A 20,071-nucleotide genomic window follows, 5' to 3' on the forward strand; every position below is an offset into this window, starting at 1 on the left:
ATGCCTATAGTAAAGATATCCTTTCAAGAAGCACTGCTTGGTGCTGGGTGCCTGAGGTGCTCAGCATGTCCATCATGGACTCAAAAGAAAAGGCTAAGTATGCTGGGTCCATGTCTTGGTTGGGTCGGTCTGTCAGGTTTCGTGTGGAGCGGGTGGACCCAAGACGAGAGGCAGATGTTTCAACAAAAAGTTTTGCTTAGGGGCAAAAATCGACTAAACAGGATTAACATATAGAATAGGATATCAAAATTCTAAACTGAAAAACATAAAACACAATTGGGAAAACACTTAGAACTCACAAGAGATGGAGATGACAAGCACGAAAGACGAGGCATACGGACGACAACGAACCAACCGGGACAAAGGGAAGCTCCTTAGCTATCATCTTGCTCAACATATATCTTGCTTGTGTAACATTGTCTCTTTCAGAATATCTGGTAAAAGCTGCTTGTTGGTCACAAACTTAACAGAAGAACATTGATTTTACCAAAAAGCAGTTTTCAATTTAATTCATCCAGACTAGCTGCATGTTTGCATATGTAATAATGCTGAAATTGGCTATTTTCATGAAATGACGTGGCTTTCTTCTTTTGACCTCAACCAAAACTAATAACTCAATGTTAGTCTCTTTTATTGAAGAAAAAATGCATTGCTCTCATGAGAACTATTTCATATTAATGAATTGCCTCATGGGCTGGATCAAACTGTCTCACAGGCCATATAGAGCCTAAAGGCCGGACGTTCCCCACCGCTGCTTTAAACCCTCACATGGATCAAATCCTTGGGGTGAGGGTGTCTGAGTCCGAAAGACATCTATCCAACAATGCGTCAGGCTTACTGGGCAGGCACTGGCCAAGCTGGGTGTGTTATTACAGTGCAGCTGGTTCAACAGAGCTTGATTCAACAGAATACCAAAGTGGATGAATGAATGCATTTTCATTGCTCATGCTTCAGTTGGAGGAGAGCTGCGATATCGAGACTGTCCCATTACATGTAATGGAAGGAAGCAGTTTCAGCACATATCTGATGCAACAGATACTGCAGGCGCACAGGGAGACATTCAAGACACAGCATTTATCTGTAATGTAGTAATGCCTTTGTGTAATAATGAATCATGATTCCGTTTATGGTTATAATCCCATATATTTTATTTTATGCCGCTAGATGGATGTATACATAGTATACAATACAGAAGACAACTGATAACATTATCTGTACATGGTGTGAATAAAAGAAGTAACTGTACAAAACCATCTTTTTGTTTGTTTAGTTGTCCCTCTGAACCAGAACAGATACAAAATTAACAATAAAATGAGTTTTCTGTTAAGGGACTGGAGAGACTTGAGGCAAGTTTCACCTTTGAGTAATAGTCATTATCTCCCATCATTCTGTGAAGTCTGATGAGCTTTTACCAAATATATTTTAGACTGTTCATCTGTTCTCTGTTCGGAAAGTATGCTTCAAATATTTACCTCCACCAAGGAGGTTATGTCTTCAGCCCTCTCCGTTGTTTGTTGGATTATGTAAAAATTACTGAATGGATTTCCATGAAATGTTGGTGTGGATCTGGACAAAGGGGCAGATCCAGGGATTTCCTTAACATTGTGAGATTGGATATTTGCTTTTTCTCATTTTGACAGAATTCGCGGAGAAATAATTCATTAATTTGGCCCAAAGAAAACAGGCATGTTTAGCAGAGTATGTAATTAAGTGCAGATCCAAATAAAAATCTGTCTCCAGCAAATTGAAGTGTCACTTAATTTTCCTATGTTGGGCCTTGGCAGAGATGCCATTATGGTTCCAGCTCTGACTCAGTTCCAACAATTGGAAAGATGATGACTTGAAATTAAATGAGAAGAATCACATTAAACAACAGACTGTAATGCAAGGATGGAAAGTGCAGCAATAGCTGTGTGGTACTTTTTTGTAGATTTTGCCAGTAGTTTTACTGGGTGTGTGTTTCATGGGGTGAATAAACATTTTGCCCCTTGAATATACTGTGGGCTTCACCTAGCATCTCACTGCAGAAAGTTGGCATGTCACCATCCACTTTCCTCTTGATGTTTTAGTCATAGTGTTTAGTAAGTCACAAACTGACAACCAGTGGCAATCAGGTATGTGTCTGCTGGCTGGATTTGGACGGACATTTTTCTGCTTTTCATGGGCCAGAGTCTCAGCTTTCAACTAATTGTTGATTCGGTTCGGTTTCAGTTACATTTTCAGGTCTTGTTGGGTTCAGACACAGATCTCTGGACCCTAGAAGAATACTCTGACCCAGTCATCTGGCCACAACAATTTGGCCTTTGTCTAAGTCCCTCTGGTCTTTACACTTGCCCACTTCTCCTGCATGCAACATAATGACTATAAGATATAACTTTTAATTTATCATCATATATCCTGTATTCCAGACTCTGACATGCACCATTGTTATGGGATTAACAAAGATTTGAGTTTCATCTGTGAGTGGTCATAATATTTTGGCTCATCCTTAAAGGTCTTTTGTTTTTAAGGTTTTGTAAAATGTCGAATTTACCCAGAGTGGAACTTTTTCAGCTCTTTCATCTCTTGGAACAACCCTCTGCTCAGCATCAGGACAGCTAAAACTCTTTGCTTTGAAATATGATCAAAAGCTATTTTTCCAGTAATGTGTTTTTAAAGCAGCTAATGCATTTCCATTTCCATTTATTGTGAGAGATTTTACATATTTTTGCTTTTTCCTCATTCAGTTTTAATGCTTCTTATGTCCTGTCCTCTTCCCTTTTGTATTCTGCTGCTATTATAATAATAATTATTAGTATGATCATAGTCAGTTGCTGTTTTGAAAATGTAGTGAAAAATATAAATGTCACTTTTTGTTTAGACCCCAACACGACAGCTTCAGGTTGCTTGTTTTGTTCATCAAAGACTCCAATACAAAGCTTTAAAATGAAAGAAGGTTGAACCAGAAAAGTGTTTTGCTTGTTCCTGCTTTCATGTTCCTTCTCTGTTGACTGATTAATTGATAAGTTCAGTTAAGTGTTTAAAAATGTTTACAGCTGCCTTCAGTCTCCAGGGGGAATGAGTGTTGTGACAGTCGGAAGGTAATTTTCAACTGACTGTACGCGAGGTTTCTTTGAGGAAGCCCTGCTACTGTGCGGCTCATACAGAGAAGCGTCTCTCACAGTGCTAAGGCTTTGTGGAGGGTTATAGCTCTTTGGCAACAGAACACACAACTTAACATTTGTCTGTTTTACACACAACTGACAGAAACACATTACGTTTGCACCATATAAACAGCCTAAATTCACTGTATACACAAATTTACCTATGGAAAAAAAATACGTTTTTAGATATTTGGTCTTTAGTATTCAGGGATTCTTTGATAACGATCCAATTGAAAGAGACTGTTTCAAGTGCGTAGGATATCATGTTGACCGTGTTTCATTTCCAAATGATATAAGTTCTGATGGAGGAAGTGAATGGCACCAAATCAAGACATCGATTCAAAGAACTAAAAAAATGATGCAAGAACAGCACAGATCAATTATGCCTGAACTGTGGCAGATACAGTACCGTGTTTCACATAGCGGTCACTTCAGTGATGAGTGAAATGAGAAAGAAATGTCCATTTACTGATACCTGCTTCTGATAACAGCACAGTGTGGGTGTCACAAGCCTTCATCCATTCTTGTCTCATCCTATGCATTGAATGATCACTGTCTCTGCATCCTCTGCTACTATCTGTATACAGTTTACACAGGCATTGTGTCATCGTTTAAGGTCGAGGTAGACAAACCAAAAGTCAAACCTGCCACAGTTGGTTTGACAGTTCACTTTACAAGAAGACAGCTTTCCCTCTATTTTTATGTAAACAGATCTATGTCTTCAAACAGGAGCAGGAGGACAGGGCACTCCCTGTCTTCTACTGTAGAGCAGACACCCCTGCATGACACAGTTAGACTGAAGTTGGGAGGATTTGCACCCAACTCAGCCATCCAATCATTGTCATGCTGATTTGGGACAAGGTTCATCAGGTTGACTTCCAAAATTCAATCCATGGACTGTGCCTGGTCTGCTCTAACATGGCTTTAGGTTGCAGAGATCCAGTTCCTGAGGCTTCCTCCGTCCAGAGCAGTGGTCCCTGGGTAGATTCATACCATTCTCGTTTATGCAGTGCACCGGCCGCCTTTTAAAGCCCCTTCCACAGGACTTGGAGCAGTGGGACCAGGTACCTACATCCCACATGGGGCACGGATCCCCACATGGTCTCACAGCTACAGGCCTGTCAGTGCTGTCACAGTCCACTGCAGGACGCCCCTCCACACTCTGACACTGCACCAGCCTCTTCTGAAAACCGCTGCCACAGGTCACTGTGCATATATCCCAATTTCCTGTCACCCAGTGACTAACTGGCCTCTTACTCATTGCTTGCTTCTTAACTTCTACTTTGTTGCTGTCCATCAGGACGCTGTTATGTGTTTTGTGGCTTCTCTCCTCCTTCTTCAGGGTTTTTTCCTCCTTGCTCTCCTTGGAGACGTGGAAAGAGTAGCGCACCCTGGGTGGAGTCATCTTCCCCACAGAGAGAACCTCAACTGTCAGGGGCTCCTGCAAGGGCCTGGTGGCCCGCAGAAGCTCTATAGATGTGGAGGTGCCGCTGTAGCGCAGCAGGCTGCCCTTCACCAGCAGGTCGCGCTCTACCGCTGACACCACGTAGTTGCCGTTCAGGAGGTACGTGCCATGCTGATTCTTTACTGCTAGGTAGTTTTCATCGCTGACCATTCCTCGATAGCCGCGCTGACGGATGTCAATGTTGGAGGCTCCCACTGGCAGCACCACCACAAAGTTGTAGCCATTACTGGAAAGGAAGAGTGGAGATGTGAAATATTAATTATGCTATTTTTCATTGGTGATGATGTAATTTAATTTAAATTCTAGAATAAAGTAGAGTGCAGCAAGTCGCTACTTGTTTCCCCCTTCCCCAGAGTAAGATTTGTTTTCTATGCTTCTAGTGGAAATATTGACACAAGCCTATCTTTGCACAGAGAGAATAGGCTGGCTGAAATGAGTAAACTCTATTCAAAGTGACTGTTTCACTATAGTGTTATCAGCAGTAACTCTAACAATATTTCACAAACTGATTCTATTTTGTTATTCATGAGCCATCCGCCAACATCTCTACAGGAAATTTATGATGCTTATTCAGTTTTTTTACCTTTAGTGTGTTATATAGGTTTTGGTGTGGCCTACGTAAAGGGTTTGCAAAGTTCCAAAGCCAAACATCTGTGATATAGCAGCTTCTCTTTAATATGATCAACCTGACTTTAAGCACAAAAGCTGTACTTCAAAAGTGACCCCCACCCGACCCCCCTCATGATTTAAGCAGCTCATTAGACTGTGCCGGTGTAAGTGTTAAATACAGAAGTTATATTTTGGAAATAAAGCTCTTTGACTTTGGCCTGACCGAAACACTTCACGTCCAGTTAAAAAAAACGAATGGTGGCAAGCGTTTGACAAGCCTACAGCCACAAAACAAAACACAAAATTGTACCTTTTTAGTTCTTACAAGTGGAAGCCTTAAGCAGTGACCACATGGAAACAACTCAAACTCCCTGGGTGAAGGAGAATCTGGAGGAGAATGAAATGCTTCATCCCTCTCAAGCAGATGCTGGTTATAGCTGTTAAAACACTTTGACAAGACTGTTGAGTCTGGGCAGGTTAAGTCTTAAGCAAAATGATGAAAATGATCATGTGAATCAGGAATAGGACAGAGGCATCATGTTTATGTTTTTCCAAATTTTTTTCTTTCTTCAAAACATTTCATGACTATGGAATTTAGGGGAACAGGTAACAGATGCTGATCCCAGGCACTGGAAAATTTGTTGTTTTCATAACTTACAACATGAAACTTGAAAAAATAAAAAGATGCATCTGATCTGCACATGAATTTTATTTTAATACCCAGCTGCTGATGATATCCGGACCCACAATTCCTTTTATGATTTGCTAGAAGAGCCCTCGTTCACACTGTGTCAATGAGACCCCGTCTTTTCCTGTATACTTTTCATCCCAGAAAATAAAATCATTGCTTTTAAGTCATTGGTCTCATGTTATTGATTGTGTAAAAACATGTGACTTGTCCCCAAGATGTCTGACCTAAATCTATTTCAATGAGTTATTTACATCTTGTGTAATTTGTGTTTGTTTTTTATTTCCTTCACTGTTTCTATTTCTCTTGCTTTGACTTTCCTATTTTATTGTGCAAGAAGATCTTTAGATATCCAAAGTAACTTTCTTAGTGGGGATAAGAGTGGAGACATAGCAACATACCACTTCAGTGAATTCATCAATTCTGTCAGCAGATTCCCAAAAGAGCATAAAGCACACTAAGTATCCTAATAGTGTGGATCCAAGAGCAGAATCCAGTCCTGCTGATCTCCAGACCTGTATCCAGAGTCAACTCTCTGTAGATATGCATGCATTCTTTGATGTAATTCCTCAACTTTCTTAGACACAGACTATTTTCCAACACAACAGAGCAGTGCTGCATGCCTCTCCTCTGGTCTGTCTCCTGTCTGGAGACCCTTGACTGCTGCTCCCTGGTTTAAAACCTTGGTCAACCCTGTAATCATGAAATGTGGCACTCAGCCACATTGTCTATTCTATTAACACTGAAGATATATTGCAAATTCACAATTCAACAAAGTCAGCATAAAGGTGGATACACAAGAGAAACACAATGATGTATGCGTTTGGGGTTTATATAGATTTTCCATAAAAGTAACTTAGATGAAAATCTTATCATCTTAAGATATTTATTCATAAATTCAGATAAAAACAAACAGTAAAGTTACTTTTGAGACTCTGTGATGACTATGGGTTTCCTTTCTTATTACCATGTACATGTTCAGTCTTGCCATTACGCATGGTCATAAAATAAAGTTGACCCTGGACTATCCCACCACTTTAGATGGGAACCCAAAAAGAGTGGTTCAGTGTGTCGACTCTCTACTTACACAGGTTTGGTGAACAGTCCCGAGACTTTCTTACAGGCCTTGTTGTCCCCGCCACACACGCCACACTTGTCAGACTTCTTGTTAGAGTCCAGCTTGCCATCGCAGCCGGCCTTGATGCATTTTCCCTGAACACATACGGCCGAGGTGTCCGGAGAGCAGGGCGTCCCATCCACCACCTGCAGGGTTTGAGGTTGTAAAAGTTATGTCATCCTGGGCTCAGGTCATTGGGTAATATGAGAGTAGGACAGCGAGAACAAGGCTGGAGATGTGCTCACATTTTGATAAACGCTTGAACCCATATAAATAAATAAAAATAATGAACCAGAGAGAGGTACAGTGTGCGTGAGTGAAAGAGGGATGTGGACTTGTGTTGCTGCTACAAGCGTGTTTTCATGCTGTCCAGCCCCAGCTGTGAAGCGATGCAATCCCTGTATGTAGCCCTCTCTCACCACTACTGCCACTAACACATCTCCACTCATTGTGCAGCGGACAGATTGGGCTGTTTCTTCTTGCACTGTGGATGAGGGCCAAGTCACACCAGGCCGACAGTTACTGTAAACACCAAACCAGGAAACCTCTGTGAAGATGGAGCCGCTCAATAAATGTTTCAACTTCACCTCCAATGAGGTTCTGACTTGTGTCGAGGTGTTCAAGGACAAAGAGTCCAGATTTTATTAGGCAGCACAACTGCAGCTCAGAAGATTAAGATCATTTCCCAGCGTCCTGTCTCAGGCTTTTAGACAGATCTGAGTATGTGGACATTTTTTCAGTGAGTAGAAAAGTGGGTGTGGATTAAAAAATTTGGTATGAGGAATGGTTTAGTGAAAAAAAAAAATGATACACACCTTAGGAGCAAGGACATAGAAGTACCCAGTCCCGTTAGCACGGCAGATGAGCTTGCATTTGTCCTTGGGAGAGATGCCGGAATATTTGGGAACCCACACCACAGAGGATCCCAGTCTGTTGGTGTTCAGGTTTAAGCCGTTGAACGCCTCACATTGCTCCTCCCTGAAACTCTTACCTGGAGAGAGAAAAACAAGCTTTGAGTTGATTGACAGCTACTGCAGCACTGTTTACTGCCCCGGGAGGGATTGAGTAATGTACCACTCATGCTCTCTGTCCTTGCACGTATAGCACATTTTACATTTTACAGTGACATCTTTACATACAGAGATAGTGTAGATAGATAAATGTTCTTTACTGATCCTACATCGGGAAATGTTTATGTTGCAGCAGATGAACCCACTGAATAAAAATAAAACATAACTAGAAATAAAATCACTTTGTCTCTGAGTCCAAGTGACAATCAAACGTTTTCCCTCAAAGTGTTCTTGAGGTTTTGCATTCAAGAGGCCAGGAGCATATGTTGAGAGGCCACGTGACCTTGGCCTTTTGATTTTTGACCAGTAAAATCTAAACATTTACCTTTGTGAGTCCAGGTGAATTTATTTGCCAAAGTGGAGAGAATTGTCTTGAGACATTCTTGAGATATCACATTCACAAGGCAAAACTCTTGATTTGTGAGAACACAGTGACCTTGACCTTTGAACCTTGACCACCAGATTCTAAGCATGAACTCCATGAGTCCAAATGAATGTTTGTACCACATTTGAAGACATTCCTTTTAAGGCGTTCTAGAGATTTCGTGATCACAAGAATGGGGCGTCCATACGTACGGACATACTGTACATATGGGCTTGAAAAAGTAAGGGAAGTTGTCATTGATGGATACACAAAGCTCCTTTGAGATTACCAATGAACACTCTTTCCTAAAGCACAGCCCCATGCATTTTCACATCCTTTTTAGTGTATGCATAATCCAAGTGGGGGGACACGTCCATGGACCATCAAGACCACCAAAAGCTTTTTTGAGAGCAAATGGTCCAAAATGTGAACATGACAACTAGACTTCTCTGAAGTGGAAGTTAAAAGTCTGTTTGTGTAGTATCTCCATATTTATCAGCTATTATATATTTTTATAAGAGGAAATGTGTCCTTTTAAAAAATAAAAATAGACTTAGATTTGAAAAACATTATTTTCACAATAAACTTTTGCTATTATAATGTGATAGTGATACATTTTTCCCTTTATTCAGATTTGTTATAGTAGTTTTAAAGTTCTGAGTAAAGAGATTAAAAAAATACCGGCTCTGTCCCATCAACAGGGTCAGCCCTAAAATTTCGTGGGTTGACTCACGCTTCATCCCTTCAACAAGTGGCCAACAAATAGGTGCAAATTGGTTCTGTACTTTTTGTGTAATTCTACTAAAGAAAGCACCTAAGTAACGATGTGCAGGCTTTCTTATGTAGAGAGCAGAATGTGTTGCTCTATAGGTTTCCATTAAATTGACAAAACTAAGCTTAAAGGTTCAGTGTGTAAGATGTCGGTGAAAGGCATATATTGGCTGAAATTTTATGTGCAATAATCCCAGTGATGTTTTCACTCGGGTGTTTCATCTCAATTGTACAAAATATTGTTTTCTTTACCATGGAATAGGATCTTTAGATTCAATACCTTATCTTAAAATCTACCAAGGCTGCCAGGTTTTTACAGGAGCCCAGTCTGGACAAACAAAACAACTTTTGAGTTTTTATAACTGAAGGCTACCACAGGTTCTCTTTCATGTTTGGAAGGGGAGGGTGAGGTGAGGGGTATCCAGCATGCACCTTCACCACTAGATATTCTTCAATTCTACACACTGTGCCTTTAACTTAGAGAACAAATACGCTGACGTCTCTATGGATCTGTTGTTTGTAATTAAATGAACTAATGTGGTGAAGTTGTGGAACTGTGCCTGTGGGGTAGAGTTTTAGTGAATGGTCAGTCAGAGCTCTCTCTGTGTCTCCCTGTGTGAGCAGAGGCTAGCGTACCTGTTTCAGAGCAAGAGTTGAGATTACAGGAGCGATATTTGATGCGAAGGCCGTAGCAGTATTTGCCTCCATTCTCAGGGACGGGGTTGTTGCACTCCCTCTTGGCGAGCTGAACTCCTCCACCACAACTGCGGGAACAATCGCCAAATCCCCCCCATTTGCCCCACCGGCCATCCACCTGCGACCAAACGAAAAGAGGCCATACTTCAGTTGTTTCCATTAAAATGACCGATGGCAACTGATCTTCCAACACTCACCTTGGTTTGCATGGTGGAGTTCTTATCCGTGCAGACTCCTCTGAAGCAGACCTTGCCGGTGCCACAGCTGGTCCCATCCGCCCAGGGAAAGTGTCGGGTTTGACAGACCAGCTGTCCTCTGGCCTTCCCAGTGCACCACAGTTTGGAGCAGGGCTGCATGTATGGGCAGGGTTTGGAGGCGGGACCGAAGGCGAGCTCACACTGGCGGTGCAGGCTGTAGCTGGAGCCAGGCAGGTTGTCCGGGAGAGACAGCTGCCTCTGAGGCTGGTCCAGCAGACAGTCGCCTAAAGAAACAGACCCACAGCACTGCTCTCAGTCCCACTGCACACTGCACTGACTCATATGGATATTGATATCCAGTGACTTCATGACTAAACATGTGGAAGTGTTCAAAAATATCTACTCAAAGAGCAGAGTTTATTGAGCCGTTTGGATGCTGCTGGTCCGCCTTTTAAACATTGGAAATATTTCTGTTTTAACTTTGACTTGTTTCCAGCAGCAACAGGCAGATGTTTTCAGATCGAATAAACCCACTGATACCTGTCAGCAGTCACACAAAGTTAGCTTAAGAGCCAGATACTTTCCCTCAGAAAAATAGTGCATCGACCGAAACCATTCTTTCTTATGCCAATTCATTTTGCACACAAAAATCTTTCTCATCTGAAGCTACGCCACACATGTATTGCTTTCCTGGCAGAAAAAGCAAAACATGTCAGCTACACATTATAACATGAAAGGTTTATTCTTACAACAATGTATTTTTAAGTTATTGCAATATAAACACATCATAGATAGAAACCAGGTCTGTTATAACAAACGAAACCTTTCACATGATAATATGATAGTGTGATGTGATGTCATGTTTGAGTGAGCCTCATATATAAAGGACTGATAATTTGAGGAATATGGACATGAGTCGTTAGTTGCGGCCCTCAGATGTCAACAAATACTCCTCATGTGATTGATATCTTGAACAGAAAACCAAGACAATGAGCAAAAAGACACAAAAACTGCCCGATGATAATTCTCTGTGAATGGGTTGCTCAAAGAGGCATCCTCTGATCCATCACTTGAATAAAAAAATGCTGCTTTAAGTACACTTTTGAAATGTCCTTCCATTCAAATGTTTTGACTTATTTGGATATTATGATATTTCTGTGGATTCTTTGCTCATATAAGGTTTCATCCTCTCGCATTTGAACTTCACAGTGAACATTTGAAGTGTGTGCAGAGTTTTTTATATATAGTCTATGATGCAGAGTGTAGTTAGAAGATTTTAGAGTCAATATTTTCCATAAAACAACTGAATTTGATTTATTTCTGTTCACATGTGGGATTCATATATGTTTTACTTATTCACTTGACTCTTTGTATTTTGTCATGCCTTGCGTGTCGGCTATTTCAGAGGTCTGTTAAGCAATCAAAAAAATCTGCAGACCCCCAATAAATAAAAGTATAAATAAAAATAATAGACACGGTCCACAGTCTGAAGGCACACTGCCCTGCCCTCAATGACTGCCACAGAGCGTTGGTCGCCTGTTTGTTCAAATGAAGCAACGTTGACCTTGAGGCTTGAAGCAACTTCAAGGCTGATTGACAACAGGCTAAGCACAAAGGTTGTGGTCGGCACACCAGATGTACAGCAAACCGTGATCATTTGTTCCTTATTAAAGCTGGTGGGCATGAGTGTGTTTGTCAGAGTAACAGTGTGGAAATGTCAGCCTGTAAAGTCTGCAATGTACACCTGAGTGAATATGACTGGATGTTACTGGCTGCACAGCTTTAAAGGAGCCACTCGCTGTGAAGCCTCATTTATCCATAGAGACATATTAATGAAAAGAAGAAATATTTCTGGCCTTCGGTCATACTACCACGATGATGAGTATAACTGTGACAAAAGCGAGCCAATGTCTGTTTTTTTGCGGGTTAGATCACTACCAGCTGACAGCTCACAGCCTGGACAGAATTAGCGAGTCCATCCACGTCCAGAGAGACGCACAGGAAGTGTTTACTAACCATGACCTCTGTCCAGGAACTCGGTAATGATGGCTGCGCTGCAAACAGACCAGGGTCGGCTCCTGTCAATCTGAATCAGAGTGGGAGACATCATGTGGTTGTCCTTTAGTTTCCCGAACACCTCCTCACATGCCTTCACGTTGTCGTGGGGCATGTTGAAGACGTGGCCTGTGGAGAGAGGGTGGGGTGGGAACAGAGACAGATGGTCACACCGTGGTGGGACTCAAGTAGTTGCATTCAATGTCATACCCTGATATGCAGTTGGTTCAGTTACTGGGTGGTTACAGGGAAGTTTCTGCACGAACACATATGTATGAGATGTATAAAAGTGAAGTCAACTTGGACTGAATTGGAGCTGATATCACAGCCGACAGGAATGCGTGGCACATGTCCATGCTCTAAATCTGGTCTGACAGGGGAATTCAGTTCCCTGAGAAAATTGTTTCATTCCCTAAATACGAACATGCAGTTCTTTCCAAAAGAAAAAGAGAACAATCCTAAACTGTGGTTTCAGCTTATTTAATCATGGACCAGGACCGTTCCGGAGGGAAATTGTGTCATTATTTAACATATTCGTGGTCAGTGTAAATCAATGCCTCCCCTGGGGCCTCAGGAGTTACTTGTGCATCTGGTCTCAGGCATGAGTCCTGCGTCTTTTACAGCCCCATCAACCACTGATTGTTATTATTAATAAGATTGGCCTTATAGCGTAAGCATTGAGTAAACTACAGCTGATTTAATACTATCCATTAAACTGCATCAAAAAGTACAGGAGGAAGGATTAGCGGTGTTCAACTTTAGTTCCTTTTCCATTTTACCGTGTTGCACATATAAATATATCGGTCACTGCTACCATAGAAAATAAATAGTCAGTTCAGTTAATTCACCCTATAGTTCAAGCTGTTCGGGAAACTTCTCCTCCGCCACAAGGTCATAAATCTCTTCTCTCACTTCTGAATTCAGCATGATGTCAGATTTCAGATGGATCCATTTGGATCCTACAATACTTTCTCCAAGCACATGTACGATGACCCAGCTGTGATGTCAATCAAAAGTTGGTAATTGTAGCTAATTAATAAGCAAGAAAACTAGGCACAGGCATTCAAAAATAATTGTTCAGAAATTTATGCTATGGTAAGAGTGAGATGAGAGAAGTGGTCTCATATCTCATGTCTGTGGGGCAAAGAACAAAGCGTTGGTTTATCTGACAGAGGAAAAACTCTAGTAGGAACCCATAAAAGAGCTATTTTTGAAGTAGTTATATCATTTTTGTTTGTCATGACATTTTCCCTTAAACCAACAATCATTTCTCTTTCTGTACTGGTTTAGCAAGATAGATAAAATGTATAAACAATCAGCTTTAAAAGTGCAAGTGTATTTGATAAACATTGGAAACAACAGGCTATATCTGCTTCCCCTCAAAGTCCCAGCTCAGAGAACAAGTCCTGGCCCCGACTCCTTCCTAAACACAAGACTGGAGTCAAACCCAACTAAACCTTGGAGATAAAGAAAATATGCAAATGTTTTAAAGCAACAAACAGAAATCAGCGCCTTTTCCATCAAAAAATGTCAGAGCTAAGTCCAGAGAAAAGTTTCGGTGTAATTTCTTTCTTAAATTGGCCTTTTCTTCCTCTGCCAGAGAATTACAGCTGGGGTGTACTTTAGTGAGTTTATGTAACCATGTGAGGAAAGGACCTGAATCGCAATTTTCAAGATTTTTTTCCAAAACATATCTCTCTCTTGCTGTTAGCAGCTGCCGATGTGCAGAGTTACGTTGTGCAGCTGGTATGTGGAACATGCACTGATCTTAACCTTAGCCTGTAAGACCCCTTCACAAACGGACATCAGGTCAAAGTAATGAACTAGCTGGTGGGACTAATAACCCTGCAGTGCTCTGGGACTGGGTTGAGAACATGTAGATCGTGATGAAAGTTGCAGAGCTTTCCAGGCAGGTCAGTTAACACACTGATTACGTGCACATGCGTCTGTCAAACTGGACTGCAGAATTCCTTTGACAGTTTAAGTTAAGGCTGTATGGAGCTATTGCCCTAAAGCCAGTGGTTCTCAATCTGTGATGTGGCCACCCCTGAGATGGGCACTGAGCCACTGTGGAGACTGGTGTGTGTGTGTGTGCGCGTGTGTGTGTGTAGCTACCTCAACACATGCACACACACCTACACTATACTATTACATTTTCACTTGAAAATGCAACAATGGATATACCTGATTTCCATACTACTCCAATGTTTTAGAGCCACTAAAAGGAAAAGTTTGGAAACGCTGTCCTCTTTTAGTTTGAAAATTCCAGGGCTGCATTTGATTGTAGCTGGGCAGAGACTGAGATGTTTAGAAACAATGACGTAGACTCTCACAACTGCTTACTGATTGGGTCTTTTCAGTAAAAACGTAGATTTGGCTTATTAGGTCAGGCCCATCACATGACCCCCTATACCAGAAGAAAACTAACTGGCCTCAACTACCAGTGTAGAACACATCATCAATATAATCTATTACAAGAGCTGCTGACCCTGTTGTCTAAGCTAACAGATGTTGTGAAGTTCAAGTCAGCTTTTTACAATAATATAACTGCTTACGTGGAGGAGACGATCTATTATTCAAACAATCTGGGACAATTCTGCAACTATAAACCAAATGCTTCCTGTTTACACCAGCCCAAACTACCCAGTGTAGGTGAGTGGTCATGTTATTATGTGTTTTAAGGTCTGTTATGAATTATGATTAAAACTGAGACAGCGCGCTCATGTGGAGAGGGATTGTTTTAGTTTGAAAACATTTGGAATCTTGGGAGGGGAGTACATGGAGTGAGTGTATTTCGGAAAATAACTACTATTCATACAATTTATTTCACTAATGTTAAACTTTTATTCAGTTGCCTTCCCTGTGTTTTAGAAAAAGTTTGGAGTGGGGGCACAAGCTCTTTTCTCCTTCTGAAGGGGACCATGTTCCAGATTAAGTCTAAGAACCACTTGCCTCAAGCATATCTCCTTCTGAGGCCTGCTGCAATTCAACTGTGAATTAGCATAAATCTCAAATGCACAGGAAGTGCAGCTCCCTCCTAATCAGTTACACTTCATCCAAACTACACCGACAATCAGCATGTCTCTAACCTAGTTCGTGGGCAGCGGTGAAAGCCGAGGGCAGGCCGTCATCCTCGATGACAGAGCAGCTCCTCTTCGGGTCACACATGGTCCCGACGTCAGCCATCCCCAGTGTGTCGCAGGTTGTGGCTCCACAGAGATCCTGGGGACAGAGACTTGAGGGTTAAATGTGAAAGGACTTTTTTTTTCTTAGAAAAATCAGATAGGACCTGGAGCCATGTTCTGAACATGTTTCGTGTGGTTGAGCTGAGAGTTACAGAGTGAGCACAGCGTAAACGGCACTAATACAAAGCACATGGGACTGTGGTTTGCTTATTGCTGCTCGCTTCTTAAAATATATTGAAGCAGGGAGTCAGGGGAGATGGCCCATTAGAGATTTCCCCTCGGTGTTTAGGTAAGAGGTAAGGAGATAGTTCGGGAGGACTAGATGAGTCCCACCTGCAGCTCATAGCCCAGGGTGAAGGACAGCCATGCCAGCTCCGCTACAGTCTTTTCTTTTTACGAGTCACTGTTTCCTCTTGTATCCTTGACATCCCTCCATCATTTTGATCCAGACTGAAATATCTCAACAACATCTTTTGGAACATCCTGTGCATGCAGCTGTGGCTCAGGAGGTGGAGCGGGTCATCCACTAACCAACAGGTTAGTGGCTCGATCCCATCCTCCCCTATCCCGTAACCTAAATATCCTTGGTCAAAAAGACATGAAGACATGTGGGTGAATGGCAAAACTGTCCTGAAGGCACTCAGAGTGGTCATCAAGAATAGAAAAGCTCAATGTAAATGCATTTATTGATTTTACATTGATGGTCCGTAGATGATGAATCCAAATGACTTAGTGATCTCTTTACTTTTCCTCTACAGCCATCATGAAGTTGATGTTTGTGGTTTTGATTGAAATGGCTCAGATATGTTTAGATTCTCAAGATATTCAGGAAGAATAACTTTGTTGCTCACTTACATTTCCATTCAGCACCATCATCGGGTCAACCTTTGGAATGGTCCATTAATTGGTTTATGACATTCCCTTCAACCTCATTTGTAGTTTATTTACTAATATTGGCATTTTAGCGAACATGGGGAACATGTGGAGATATAATAACTGCTCATCTTCATGTGTTGCATTCTGCTGCTAGCATTCAGCTCAAAGCTTTACACTTACATAGCCTCACAAGCATTAAGGAGGTGTCATCTTCAGTTCAATGAAGGTCATAGTGCCAGTTGTGCAACCTTGTAAATAAGTGCATGTTAATTTATATATAAATCATAATGTGCCTTAAAAATTGCAGTGAAAGCCTGCACCACTGATCTCAGACCAGGTTTTCATTGGACAATTGTGCGATCAATCTCTGCTTCCTCGAGTTAGCAATGAGCGACAATGCACCTGAACACACCTTATTTTAAGACTAACATGCCTCTTGGCAAGTGCAGAATAGAACATTAGAATATTGCCCATGATTCAGTGGTTTTCATACAAGTGTTAGATCTTTTCATGGATCTTTAGCACTTATTTTTCTCCTGCTTGGATCTCTCTGCTCTGGGATTACAGTCGATCAAGAAGTCTTTGCTGTGCTTTTGCAGTAAACAAAGGAATATAGACAAACAGTGGTGAACGTGTTGACTAAGTGTTACACTGAGGCCTAAGGATGCCAGAAGCACTTTCGGCCAGGCACGTGTTCTCCGAATCACTTGCTCTCCAGAACCTATGACAAGGTTTTTTCAAACGAAGCAGCTGTGCCCATTGTGCCCTATAAGGACAACAACACTGGCCCTGCACTTGGTGTAAATATGTGATCTTTCTCAGTGCTGGGATGTTTTGACCTCGATGAGTTTTACATGTTGCTCTGCCGTGAGGCAGAGAGGTCGTGTATCAGACTGCTGGACGTGATTAAAAGCAGATGTTAACAACCAGACATCACAAGAGGAGAGACACAAATAAATTAGTGATGCAGAAAGATATATAGGTAAGTGGTCACAGTTGTGACTGTTCTGAAGGCTTTAGGTGGTGTCACTTTACATTAGCTTGAATGGAGCAGTGATTTGGATTCAAACTGGAGTTTTATGAACTGCTCTGATCTTTATGACGGCACCTCATGTAGGCAGATAACGACCCAGCTCTTATTCTGTAGGAGCACACAGGGGTGAGTTCTTGGAAACGACTGACTTAGTTGATCTTTTCCAGTGACTCGCTGAAGCAGCTAACACAGGACTACATGACGTGCATTGCGCAGCTGTGCAGACAACACACAGTTCGAGGATGGATTACTCAATGGGTATTGCAGGCACACAATGTGAAAGGGCCCAAAGGGTTAGCGGGCCACTGGACCTGAGTCTCTGTATGAAGGAAGATTCATATTTCTTGTTGGAATGTCGCAAAACAAATCAAGAGATGCAACATGGCTACAAAGACGTGCAATGAAAAATGATTAAAAGGGACACTGAATGACCATAACAGCATGGAAATCCACACAGACGCACACAATCACAAACACAATGACATCAATGACATTTTGTAATCAAATGAACCAGAACTTCATTTGTGAGTAGGGGGTGGCAATTTCCTGTCTGTTATGTTATGTCTGTCTGTCCGTGGCCCTTGTGCCCCCTTGTCTCATAACATACCCATACACACGATTATGCAGCATGTCTGTTTCATATAGGTGAACACACACACACACACACACACCCCTGCTTACCTGTTTGGTGAACAGTATGGCAGTGTCCCAGTAGTCAGGGTGCTTGTCGTTGTGTTTATTCAACTTCTTCTGCCAGGAGCAGAAGTTGCGCAGAGTCAGGGCTGCGTTACTGGAAACCTTCGGTCCCTTGTTGGCCTCACTTATCACCATGAAGCCCACCACCACTATATTGATGGAGTTGAAGATGCTGGGGTGTTTGTAGAGCCTGGCTGCCACTGACATCAGGGTCAGAAGATAATGCTTCAGGTCATCCCCGTGAAATGTAGCCATCGATTCATCTGCCACCACCAGCACCTCCACAAACCTGGGGGTGGAGGCGAACCTTTTTGACCTGCCTAAGGTTTTCAACACAGTTTCAGTGAAGTCATCATTATCTAGTTCGCCCACATGCTTGTACTTCTCCAGGGAGACGGTGAAGCTGGGATCAGGTGTCACTCCACACCTGCTGGTGAAGTTGCGGCCCGAGTGCGCATCAGTGCGTCCCCGGCGGCGGATGACATGCGTCCTGTCCAAATAGTTTCTGTATCCAGACGCGACGGCTGCGTCTTCAGCCCCGTTTCGACTGATGAAATACTCCATTCCCTTATAGGAGAAGCCTCCATGGAGACCTTTACACAGGCTGACAGCGGCAAATGAGTCCGGGTCTGTGTTGACATCTCCGGAGTAGAAACATGCCCTGAGGTCTGCCGCCTCAGAAGCGTTAGGTGCCAAAGGGTCACTCTCAGGGGCCACGGTGCCCGGAGACAGAAAACTAGAATCCGGTGTGAGTCTGAGGTAAAATTCCTGTTTGAACGCAGTTAATCGAAAAACCTTCACCTGCAGATGCTTTTCATCGTCTTGGAGATCCACGCTCTCGGGTGTGAAGAAATCGAGCTCCATGCAAAATGTTTGTTTCAATAAAAAGAGAAAATGTATAAAAACAAACAAACAATGAATGAGTGTAGCCATCTCTGCTCCTCGGGAAAAAGTCCACAGTGTATATTCAGCTGCGGTGCGTTCGCGTTGCAGTAAGAAGTTGTGCGCAGCGAGCACAGCGTTCTCAGAAAACTAAGCAGCCGCTCTGCCGCCTCAGCTTCCTCGCCATCCTGCACCGGGTCCTCTCTGACCTCCGACTTGTGCGAGCTGCGGCGCTCACTGTCTGAAACCTGACTGAGTGCGCAACACAGAGCTCACTGGTCATGCGTCTCGGTTTGTGCTGCAGCCACTTAACTCTCCAAATATTATTGTTGCTGTACAGCATGTGCGACAGGAACCGGAGCATCATCATCCCTCCTCCCACAGCCCGGACACACACACACACACACACACATACACAAACACACACACTCATACACACACGCTGTATGTGCGCTTTCGACAGTTTGCCATTCATCTCAAACAGGAACTTTAAATTGTAATATTGATAAAGTAACATATATCATCTCATTTCCTGTGTGTGCATATTTGTCCCTAAACAACAACACCTGTACTTCATCGAAAGCTCCCAAATGAATTGACAGCTTCAACGTTGACATCCAAGCGACCACGTTACTATGCTCATGCAGAGGACGAAGCCAAGAGGACAGATGTGAAGTTAAATCCATGCAAAGAGCGACACCTGTTGGCGCCTGAAATCCTGTGGCGCATCAGCGCGTCTGTGCGCGTGAACAGGTGGGTTATGCTCTGGCGCCATCTGTCGGTTAATGAATTACACTGCAACCCACAGGTAAATTTGTGGGACGCAGTGTTACAACACTGCCATTCTCTTTCCTCTGGCACACGCTCTTAATAAAGTTAGATGAAATGTTTCGATTGTCAGAATTTAGCCTGGAAAAATGATCCCTTGATTTTCCAGGACATCAAATCTGCTTTACGAATTTTGGTTTAAAAGATCAACACATTGGATTATTTGTTTGAATTTTTCAAGTTTATTTGCGTAATTTCTCGTTTCGTTAAAACGCAACTCAAATCTACCATTTGGGTAAAGAGCACGTGGAGGAAAAACAGATCATCCCCGATCGATAACGTTCGATGAATCCATATCTTGACATGAGAAGACAATAATCTCCTTATAGCTGCACTGGTGGGATGATACGTTTCTCAGGGTTCAAGCGCACACTTTCTGCCAAGCGGTGTATTTCT

General features: G+C 42.4%; 1 protein-coding gene across 1 annotated transcript; it reads right to left on the minus strand.

The window, feature by feature from the left end:
- Positions 1-781: 781 nt before the first annotated feature.
- LOC133952097 (A disintegrin and metalloproteinase with thrombospondin motifs 15-like) lies at positions 782-19,056 on the minus strand. Its single transcript, XM_062386386.1, has 8 exons — positions 17,951-19,056; positions 15,265-15,397; positions 12,137-12,304; positions 10,121-10,404; positions 9,864-10,041; positions 7,838-8,013; positions 6,993-7,168; positions 782-4,834 (listed from the first exon to the last, which is right to left on the minus strand). The coding sequence occupies exons 1-8, from the start codon at positions 18,896-18,898 to the stop codon at positions 4,057-4,059; spliced, it is 2,841 nt and encodes a 946-aa protein (XP_062242370.1). The 5' UTR covers positions 18,899-19,056; the 3' UTR covers positions 782-4,056.
- Between the last annotated feature and the right edge of the window lie 1,015 nt (positions 19,057-20,071).

The sequence above is a fragment of the Platichthys flesus genome, chromosome 4 (genome assembly GCF_949316205.1).
Source record: "Platichthys flesus chromosome 4, fPlaFle2.1, whole genome shotgun sequence".
Classification (NCBI taxonomy): Eukaryota; Metazoa; Chordata; class Actinopteri; order Pleuronectiformes; family Pleuronectidae; genus Platichthys; species Platichthys flesus.

Bases quoted from the DNA above. Each gene is read 5' to 3' on its own strand.
- LOC133952097 (XM_062386386.1), bottom strand. From the start codon at position 18,898: ATGGCTACACTCATTCATTGTTTGTTTGTTTTTATACATTTTCTCTTT. The intron at 12,305-15,264 runs GTTAGAGACATG...CTCTCTCCACAG, and splicing joins CACCGCTGCCCACGAACTAG to GCCACGTCTTCAACATGCCC. The intron at 7,169-7,837 runs GTGTGTATCATT...CAAACCCTGCAG, and splicing joins TCTATGTCCTTGCTCCTAAG to GTGGTGGATGGGACGCCCTG.